At 41.1% G+C, this 11,144-nt stretch overlaps 1 protein-coding gene across 3 annotated transcripts in view; it reads right to left on the reverse strand.

The window, feature by feature from the left end:
• Positions 1-11,144, reverse strand: part of XPC (xeroderma pigmentosum, complementation group C) — a 33,987-nt gene that overhangs the window by 21,669 nt on the left and 1,174 nt on the right. The window contains exons 2-6 of one of the 3 annotated variants that reach the window (XM_011983626.1): positions 7,930-7,932; positions 6,358-6,553; positions 3,902-4,014; positions 1,462-1,585; positions 354-438 (exon numbers count right to left, since the gene is read on the reverse strand). In XM_011983626.1, the coding sequence (XP_011839016.1) occupies positions 354-438; positions 1,462-1,585; positions 3,902-4,014; positions 6,358-6,553; positions 7,930-7,932 (521 nt within the window). Of the gene's footprint in view, positions 1-353; positions 439-1,461; positions 1,586-3,901; positions 4,015-6,357; positions 6,554-7,929; positions 7,933-10,175; positions 10,179-11,144 lie in introns of all 3 variants that reach the window. The other 2 variants (XM_011983628.1, XM_011983629.1) reach the window with 2 other exon arrangements.

An 11,144-nucleotide genomic window follows, 5' to 3' on the forward strand; every position in this document is an offset into this window, starting at 1 on the left:
TATAGGTGTTCAATAATTATCAGGTAAAGTTAAAAGCCAGTGCCTGCAGCTGGGATTAGAATTAATGATATTAAATGGCTGAAAGGAGAGATGGAAGGCAAGTACTCATTATTTAGCCTCTGCTGCATGCCAGGCATTGTGCTGTAAGTTACCTTAACTATAATACACAACCACCCTCCCAGGCAGACATTATTACTACCCCCACTTCCCCGATGAGGACACAAACGCTCAGAGAGAGTAAGAAACTTGCCATGGCCACAGAGTGAGCAGCAAAGCCAGAAATAAAGCCTTGGTGAGCACAAGCTCTTACAGCCGACAACAAACAGTCCTTCCCCATCATCCCTTGCCCTTACCTTGTGTGTGTCCTCGTGGACCTCTTTATTGAAACGTTTCATCGCCCTCCGAAGATGTGTCTCAAACTCCAGTTTTATCTTTTCACTGCAAACATAGTGAAAAATCTGGGAATGAAGTGGGGAACTGAAACCAGATTCCACTCCCCCAGGCAATTCCTTCTCCTTGGATGACAGTGAATCACTCTCCCTGTTTCCCTACACAAGGCTGTGCTACTCAAGTCCATCTGCAACCCAGCTATTTCCTGTAGGCTCTTTGGCTCCTTCTCATCAGCAAACCTTGGCCTGGGACATTCTGTACCCAGACAACCGTCCTCTCAACCAACAGCAGACCACACCTCACCTACATGCCTCAAAGCTCACTTCTTCCAGGATGTCTTCTCTGGCTGTCCAACTCTTCCGACTACTGACTCTCTACTTAGCAGCCATTACCTTTATTAATGTTAAATTAACACACCGTCATTTACGTGACGCTGTTCTAGTGTAAAATCTCTTTCAGTCTATATACCATAAATTTTCAAGACAACTTGACGCTTCTTGAATGATTTGTATTATCTCCCTCTTCTGTGCCTAGTAACGTGCCCATCGCACAGTGTACTTCCCAAGCCATCAGAGGCTCCATATTCCCAGGTCATCAGAGGCTGCAGAGGTACTCCAGGATGCTGGGAAGGATAGGGGCTCCCTACCACGGTGGGCACTGCCTCAAGTCCTGCAGCGTGACATGGTAGGGAAAACGTGAATCCCAAGTCAATGAGAAGGATTAGGTCTCAGCTCCTCAATTACTGGCTGAGTGACTCCTGAAACATTACTTAGTGTCTCTGAGCCTCTGGCTCCTCATTCATAACACTTAGTTCTAAGGATTAGGTAAGATAACGGATGACCTGCTCAATCCTTGGCACACAGGAGTTCTCTCTCCTCATCCCCCACCCCAGACAGGACACAAAGGTGTCTCATTCAAGTCTCTAAAGGTAAATCAGGTTCCTGACCCAAGGTTCTCAAAAACTTTGATACTCAGTCCTGGTCCCCTACAAGTTTCTCCAAAGTCCTCCTAAAGCAGCAGCTGTTGCCAACTACATGTGACAGGAGCCTAGAAGCAAGGGTCTAAGCTTACCTTCTTTCTCTTGTCTTCGCCTGCTCTGGCGTTTCAATCTCTATCTCCACTGGCTTCACAGGCAGAAGAGATTGAGAGAAGGCTGTACTTTCTCTCACGTCACCCAGCACAGGCTCACTAAGTTCTATCAACAAGCATTTAAAAAAATCAGTAATAGTAATAACAACAATAAAACCTACTGTACTGAACAGAATCAAGGTTCTGCTGGGAAGGAGGAAGTGAGGCATGAATGTGAGAGAGACAGCCCGCAGAGACCCCTAGGCATGCCCTGCCCTGAGTCCTACCATGTGCCAGGCACTATGCTGAGTGTTATATATTCATGTGTCTCATTTAACCCACATGACCCAGGCAGTCTTTAGATAAGGGACCTAAAGCATACAGACCCCTCTATTAAAAAGCTGACACTCATGCATGTATGTATATACTTAAAACTCTTTTAAAAAAAAAAGTCAAATGAGAATAATCTCCTTTTCTCTGCATTCTATATCACTATAACAATTAGCACAATTTGCTTTGTATAGAGCCATGACTTAGGTGTCCGTCTTTCATTCTCAAAGTGACAAGAAATATATCCTTTTCATCTCTTCACTCCCTATATTGCTTGTATACAGTAGCTGAAAAGGACTAAACTTGCTGAACTGGATCTAATTGAAAACTTCATTAGCAAAAGTTTCTTAAAAGAGGATCTGGGCCTAAAAGCCATGACATCTCACTGGCAAAGAATGCATCTAATGCCAGATCTTGGTCTCTATACATGAATCTCTATTAAAATGAACCACAGCTTCTTGAAGAAAAAAAGCTGGTTTCAAGTCTACAGCAAGAAAAGTATAAGCCGAACAAAAATGTTCTCAAAGACTAATGAGGCCATGTCAAAAGGACATGGTAGTACAGCTAGCTTAAAGGTAGCATGACTAGAAGAGGAACAATCTGACATTAGAGGTGGCTTAATCAATGCAAGATAAGGTTTAAAGCATCACCTAGGAAGGATTCTTGCAAAAAAAAAAAAAAAGTTTAATAAAAATTAAGTCACATCTTTGGATTTAGTTTACAAGAAATACAGGGATACTGAAACAAGTTTAACAACATCAAAAGATATGTGACTGTTTATCAGACAAAACCAGAACATGAGACAGTCTACAAAACAAAAGACTACGACCCTTCAAAAAAGGCAGTGCTATGAAAAGCAAAACAAGGTGGTGGGCGGGAGCTACTGCTCTATATTAAGAGACTGAAGAGACATAACGATCAAATACAAGGCTTGGTTGGATCTTGGTGTGGAAAAAGAAACAGTTATAAAGGATGTTTCTGTAACAATTGGGGACTTATTTTTCATTTTCTTAGGTGTGATGAGGTCATTTTGTCATGCAGGAAAATGTCTAATTATTAGGAAATGCATGCTGAAGTATTCAGCAGTGGAATATCAGAATATCTACAACTTATTTTTTTTTTTTGAGACGGAGTCTGGCTCTGTCCCCCAGGCTGGAGTGCAGTGGCCGGATCTCGGCTCACTGCAAGCTCTGCCTCCTGGGTTTACGCCATTCTCCTGCCTCAGCCTCCCAAGTAGCTGGGACTACAGGCGCCCGCCACCTCGCCCGGCTAGTTTTTTGTATTTTTTAGTAGAGACGGGGTTTCACCGTGTTAGCCAGGATGCTCTCGATCTCTTGACCTCGTGATCCGCCCGTCTCGGCCTCCCAAAGTGCTGGGATTACAGGCTTGAGCCACCGCGCCCGGCCTACAACTTATTTTCAAATGGTTCCACAATGAATATTTACAGAGGGAAACATACATTCAATGTGGCAAAATGTTAATGAACCTAGGAGAAGAGGACATATATTACATTTTTCACTTTTTTGATAAATTTGAACACTTTCAAAATAAAATGGTGGGGAAAAGTCAGGTCAGACAGAAGGAATCAAGGGTGATAACATTAGCTGGTATTTACTGTGAGTGTATGATATATTTGCAAACTTTCTTTTCCCCACAATAATCCTACAGCCTGTACTGTGAATGGCTCACACTAAACATTCGGTGTTTACAGAGTGTTACTAATGAGAAACTCAGTTCAGAGAGGTGAAGTTACTTGCTCAAGATTAAATTACTCACTCACACTGCTACCTAAGTGGCAAAGTTGAGCACTGAACTCAGTTCTAACTACTTTCAAAGCCTCTGCTCCTTCTAAATAGTGCTGCCTCTCTATTTATATCTACCCCATTGACAGTCACCAGAGAAAGAGAGTAAACAGCCTTCTTTGGTAACTTGACCATGAGTTTTTCCATATATAGCAAAGCAAGTCCCTGGTACAACCTTATCTGTGGTCTAATTAGCTCAAAAGGAAACAACAGGATTGCAATTAGTGATTTGACTCCAAACAGAATCAAAAAAAAAAAAAAACAAACAAACAGAACCAAAGAGTTCTGAAAAACAAAGAGAAATGTTTCACCTTCAACCTCTTCCCAGTCATCTTCACTTTCTTCCTCTTCTTCGTTGCTGTCTTCATTCATGGTAGCCCCTTTCTTCGGATGGTGTGCCTTCTTGAGGTCACTTGGAAAGTCCCTGTGTAAAGACCACAGGAAGGAAGATGAAGAAGACTCAGATATCCTAGAGTTCCATTCAAGCTAAATGGAATTTTTAAAACCCCTCCTATTTATTGAGAATCTGTGGTAACTATTTAAAGATGATTAGTAAGCGCTGAGCCTCACTTCCTCCATCAACACGTGTTTCAACATCTCATCAAGACGTGCTCTGATCATCTAATACATACCAGATGTGCTATCAAAAAACCTCCAATCTAGATCTATGTGAAAGAAAACGTAGCTGTGCCTGGACATGACAAGGAAAAGTTAGAAGACACCAAAATAATAACATGAGTTCCAGAACTGTGATATCTGTGTGATTTACGTGCATTTGGAGGCCAGAAAGAAGAGCATAAAATTTACATTTACTTATCCTACTATAAGCCTACTCAGATTTCTTTTCCATCTTTAAGAAATATGATGTAAGGAGACATCATATTTCTGTTCGTAGCATTCTAACTTCAAGCAGGGATGTCACTACACATAGGTGAGTCATAAATAACAAGATACACAGACAGCTAGCTAGCTAAATAGATAATAACATAGATAAGTAGTTGGCTAAATAACGGTTCAAGACTAAGTACTTGCTGATTCGTAATATATTTCTGCAAATTCATATACAAAATGTGTCTAGAGTATCCAGTTACTTTTAACTTGTGTAAACTTTGGCACTTGGTACCAAGTGAGAATATTATTTAGGATTTTGGCATAAACATTTAAAATAACCAATCATCAATCTTGAGCTCTAGTAATATGCTCTTTTTTTAGGGTACCACTTTCCCTCAACACCACAGCAATAAAAATTTCCCCTTAGAATGAACATAGCAGAAATTACCACAGTCAATGCTCAGACGACAGGGAAAGGGGAACTCAGAGCTTTCCTTGGCAGTATCATGGCCTATCTCTATGTATATGTCTCTGGAGATACAATTCAACTAGTGAGGGGAGGCAACTGGAAAGTAGTAAGTCAGAGGCATTCTTCAGAAAAGTCTAAGGGAGGCCGGGCGCAGTGGCTCATGCCTGTAAGCCCAGCACTTTGGGAGGCTGAGCTGGGCAGATCACCTGAGGTCAGGATTCAACACCGACATGGTGGAACCCCATCTCTACTAAAAATACAAAAATTAGCCAGGCATGGTGGTGGGCGCCTACAGTCCCAGCTACTCAGGAGGCTCACTTGAACCTGGGAGGCAGAGGTTGCAGTAAACCAAGATTGCATCACTACACTCCAGCCTGGACAACAGAGCGAGACTCCATTAAGGACGGGACGGGACAGGAACGGGGACGGGGACAGGACAGGACAGGACAGGACGGGACGGGAAGGGAAGGGAAGTCTAGAGAAAAGAAGAGATGAACCATGGCAGAAAATCAGCATGCTGTCCCGTGTCCCTTCCTGTGCTCTCTACTGGACTACTCTCTCACGCCAGGACTAGAGGCTGCTGGAAAAGCAGATACTGGGAGTGAGGATTTGTTTAAGAAGCAAAGGAACAACTACCCCTCTGTTCTTCCTCTTCTCCCCACCCCTCAACTTTCTTAAGAGGCAGATAACCAAGTGTTCCCTGGGCTCATAATTATTGTTCACAACATATTACTATAAATGCTCATTCACTGCAAAAATACTTTTTCAGTTTCTGCCAAATAAAAGGCCCTGCAATCGATGCTACAGGGCATATGAAAATGAACCCCACATGGTTCCAGCTCTCTGAGAGGTCACAGGGTAGTAAGCCTGGGTATGTGGCGTGGTAACAATAACTGGCAGACATATCACACTCCCTAGAAGCACTACAGGAAATCAGAGGAGAGAAGGAGGAAGAATCAGTGAAGCCTCTAGAGTAGGTGGTTTCGGATCTGCATCTTCAAGATGGAAGCCAGCAAGCACTCCAGGTAGAGGGAATATCATGAGCACAATGCAGGTGCAGAAAGTACGAGAATGTGTTCAGTGAATGATGAGAAGTCCAGGTGGGCCAGAGAAGAGCATGCTTGAGGAAAGTAGTATGAGATAAAGCTGGAATGGCAGGTAAATATTTTGTGATGTATCTAATATTTTTGTGTAGTAGAAAGAACACTGGATCAGGAGTCAGAAGACCTGGGTTCTCCTGCTTTTGCCACTGTCTGGCTGTGGAAGCATGAACAAATCACTTTCTGCACAGTCACTGTTCTTATCTGTAAAGTTTCCAGTTCTTACAGGTCTGAGTTGTACCTAGAAGAGCTTAAAGATCCAATCTTCCATGGACCCCAGTGACAAGTAAGAATAGAGGTTTTCATTACTCACAATTCTGTGATGAGAAAACTCAAGACCCGAGACAAAGCTTTGCAGGCATCTCACCTGAAGTCATCCCCATCGCTGAGGGCTTCATCCTTTATAACCTTGAGGTTTTCAGATTTAACAGTCACCTTGGCCACTTTCTTTTTTGCTGGACCACCTGCTGAACCCCCAGGATCACTGCAGCCTCTCTTCCTCTTTCCTTGTGAAACTCTGGAGGCAAGGCTCTTCTTTGGGGGTTTCTCATCTTCAAAGGCATCTAGGTGACCATACAGAACATGAGGTGAGGGGTGGAAGGAAAGGTGGAGGCAGAGCAGCTTATGGGCAAGGGAATGAAAAGGCTCTATGATCTGTCTCCAAACCTGATCTCCATCACCTGTTCACCATCCCCTGTCTGGTCAGCAACCAGCTCTCAGCCTCTACCCACCTGCGGCTAGTCTATGTTTATAGTAAAAAACCATTTTCCTTTATCAGCACTTTACTTCTCCTATGACTACAGAAAATACCACAGGAGTCAAATAAAACCTAACTTCCAGATCTTAAATGTCAGCCAGGAAAATACAACATCCTGGAAAGGAAAATACAACACGATTCCTGCCAAGAAAATACAACATCCATTAATTAGCACCCTATTTATTTATCATCTGCCAAGACTAATTGTTTGTCTTAGGGATAATGCACTCCTCTTAAGTAAAATGTTAAGTACATAAACATTTCCAAGTTTTACCACAACATCATTACTATTAATCTACATTTTTGCCAACCTTCAAGACCAAACTGCTCAAAACACATACTGCTCTGAAACCTTTCCAATGTAACCCAAATGGCACTCGTATACCAACCACCTCAGCAAACTTACAGTTGAAAAAAGACAGCAATAATTCAAAAGTATTTTCTTAAAATAATTATTTTTTGTTAAAGGGAAATAAAAAATGCATAAGCTGCTGGTTTTAGTCAAATTGGGGTATCTAAAATTATGATTTACATATAATAATTATATTAATAGATTAGTTTTAATAAATAACAATATGGCAGGGAAGGATAGTTTTCTATTTTGCAAATATATTCACACAAATGATCTTGAATCTGAAATAAATCCTCTTTTGTCTTTGCATGACTCTGCTTCAATTAATTTTAGAAAATAAAAATACTCTACTTTTTATTGAGGTTCCATAAGGGATTGCAACGTTAACCTAAAATATAAAATTATTTAATATTTCAGTCTTTTCATTGTTTGCCTTGCTGACTCTCTGGATAGGTATTTATATTCCACAAGAATATAAATTTTTGCATGAGGGAAAAAAGACTCTCCCTCTGATCTAGATGAAATCATTATTAAATGTTAATAAAATTCATATCAAAGGAGCATTTCTTTTAATGCTAGATAAATCACTGATTCCGTTGTTTCTTTAAATGTTTTATAAAAAAGGAATTTATGTATTCCCATTTTTAAACATTTTAGTGGAAACCAAAAAATAAGGAAAAATTTTGAAGTGCAAAATATTTCAAAACTAATTTTTTCAAATCTGAGAACAGACTGCCGATTCCAAGGCCAGAGGCATAAAGCTTAAGATTTGACAGTTTGAGGAGGGTGCCCTAAAATTAAGATTTCTGGATCTTACAATGGTATTTAGCCCTCTAATAGGCAAAGATGCGAAATACTTCACTTTCTACTAATCTAAAAAAAATGCAGGTAGGAGGATACTTCAGAGGCATCACAAACTTTTCTGGTTGGTTAAAAAGCATAGCTTTTATTTCTGTGTTTGAAGAGAAAGGTAGAGGAGTTAAAAAGGAAAGGGGGGAAAAAGGAAACACAAAACTCTGAATCAAAAGGATGTTCATAGTATTCAAAAGCATCTAAGAATAATTTGAACATACAACTATGAGATAATTGTTAAGTAACTTAGGGCAGAGCCACACAACAAAATATAATTGAGTCATCCTTTAAGATAAAGAAAAACGATAGATGATGTAATGTTAATCATGCAAAGTTGATTTTACAGCATGCTTTCCGCTATGTAAAAAACAGACTAGAAGGAAACAGACCATTATTTCATGGTGGCTATTTCTGGATGGCAGAAATATGGGTGACTTTCTATTCTTTGCTATTCTTTGGTCCCTAAGCACCTAGAGACTCTTTTCCAGGACTCTCCAAAATCTTGAGTGATCTAATGTGCCTAACCAGCCTCCTTGAGCTTAGCGTTCTTTCAGTAGGGCAGGAATTACCACTGTGGTCTGCTTGCCCATCTACTGGGATGTAATAAGAACACCAGAGTAAACCTTCTAGCAGCAACTCACAGCACTCAGAATAAAATTCCAACTCCTTAGCTTGGTATCCAAGCTCAGGCCCTTGCCCACTTCTCCTACCCAGCCCCTCACTCACTGTGTCCAGCCAACTGGCCAAGTTCATTCCCTCCTAAGAGTGTTTAAACACTGTCCTCTCTGCCTAGAACTATTTTCCCCAGAACTTCCTATGAATGGCTCAAAATTACACTAACTGCCTCAAAATGCCATCTCCTTACAAAGGCCTTCCCTGACACTGATTCCCATTTAGCTGCCCCTTCCCAGCCCCATTTAAGTTTGAGGGTTTTTTTTTTTTTCCCATCTATAGAAGCATTTTCTGCTATGTACCCAAGTAAGTTTTATCACAGCAGTCTTAACACAGGGTGATAGCTCTTACCATTATGTGAATCTGTTTTTTTTTTTAACTTGTTATCTGTTCTACTTACCCCTCCCCACAGATTATAATCATGAGAGCAGGTGCCTCACCTGTCTTGTTCACCACTATTATCCTAGTACCTGGAACAGTGCCTGAAAATAGTAGGCGCTCAATAAACAGCTGTTGAAGGAGTTAACAGATTATCACCGAAGGTGTTAACACAGAGAAGAAATGCAAGAAACCAGAGGTGCTTTAGTAACACAAAGGAAATCATGTGGAAGCCTGTTTTCTTTTTTCCTATTTGTCGAAAGCAGCCAAGTATCACCTTCATTTGCATGTATAGGGGTGCTGTTAAAACCTACACTATTACAGTGTTAGAAACTACACTGACAGTCACCAAATTATTGTCACCTGCAGCCCAAACCACACTTGCTAAGTCTATGCTTCCCCAACAAACCACCAAACCACAACAAAAGTTGTAACTCTGCAGATTGGAAGCTGCCTTGGGAACTGATTGCTAGCTCCTCTGGCTAGCAGAGTAAACTTGGGTGCATCCTTACCTCCATTTAGGCTGAATGACACCAGCTAGCCCAACTAATTACCTAACATGGGTAAAGCTAAAGCTCTTGGCTTTATATGCTATCCCATTGAAAACTCACAGCCACCCTGCAAGGCAGTTATTATAGTTCATAGAAGAAGTTTAGAAGGGCTAAAATACTTGTCCAAAATAATTCACCCAAGTGCATATAACTAAGAATTGAAGCTCTACCAAGCTGGAACCCAGGTGAAGTGTTGAGCTGGGAGGAATGCAGGTAGCATTTCCATCAGATTACAGCCTTTAATTTTTAATTGCCATATATCCAAATTACATTCTGACTAGAATACCAGCCCCTTTTTTGTGACCCCTTGCTAAAATAGCAACCATCCTTTAAATCACAGATCAAACAATTTCAGAAAGCGTTCCCCGATCATGCTAGTCAAACTTGATTAATCCTTTGGAAGCTACAAAGCCTTGTACCTTCTTCCACAGTATTTAGCACACTCTGCCTTGCATGTCTTACATGCAAATGTCATGTCAACACTACTCTATGATCCTCCAAGATACGTTTATCTCCCATGTCACCTCATTCATGTGCAGCACATAGTACTCAAAATATGTTTTTTGAATGAACGAGTAAATGAATAAAATGGAACTCAAAATACTACATATGAGGTAAATCACCTTCTAAGTTTAGGAATTATTACCATTTGACTATTTTCTAATGGATGATGAACTTATAATCGGTATAGCAACACAGAATCGAGTGTGATAGCCTTTGTTGGTTACCTAATCTACCCAGTTATTTCAGGAGATCCAGAAATTCCTTCTACAGCCTGCATTTTGCAATTATTTAAAATATTTATTGGCCAGGCACAGTGGCTCATGCCTCTAATCCCAGCACTTTGGCAGGCCGAGGCGAATGGATCACCTGAGGTTAGGAGTTAGAGACCAGACTGGCCAACATGGCGAAACCCCATCTCTCCTAAAATACAAAAATTAGCCGGGCATGGTGGCAGTCACCTGTAATACCAGCTACTCAGGAGGCTGAGGCAGGAGAATCGCTTGAACCTGGGAGGCAGAGGTCATGCCATTGCACTCCAGCCTCAGCGACAGAGTGAGACCCCATCTCGAAAAAAATAAAAAATAAAAAATATTTATTTAGCACTTAGCCCTACCAATCGACGGGCCCCGCATCCACAGATTCACCAACCACAGATGAATATATTTCGGGAAAAAGAAAACCCACAAATTTTACAACTATAGTATGACAACTATTTCCATAGCATCTACATTGTATTAGATATTACAAGTGATCTAGAGATGATTTAAAGTATGTCGGAGTATGCGCATGTTACATGGAAACACTAGGCCATTTGATACAAGGTACTTGAGCATCACAGGTTTTAGTATCCACGGGGTATCTGGGAAGGACTACCTTAGTTTGCTCAAGGAATGTCTGACTTGAGATTTGAAGAAATCAGCCCTGGCAAAAGCCATGGTGGGGGGTCACTCTAGGCCGAAGGAACATCACAGGAAAAGGCTCAAGAAATAACTTGGCATATTTGAGGAAGAGAAAGGAGGCCAATGAGGAGGGTATCTGGCAAGGAAACAAGTGGTAGGAGAAACAGGAGAGGTAGCAAGAGCCAAAAC

Source organism: Mandrillus leucophaeus, unplaced genomic scaffold, assembly GCF_000951045.1.
Source record: "Mandrillus leucophaeus isolate KB7577 unplaced genomic scaffold, Mleu.le_1.0 Scaffold252, whole genome shotgun sequence".
NCBI classification, from domain to species: Eukaryota; Metazoa; Chordata; class Mammalia; order Primates; family Cercopithecidae; genus Mandrillus; species Mandrillus leucophaeus.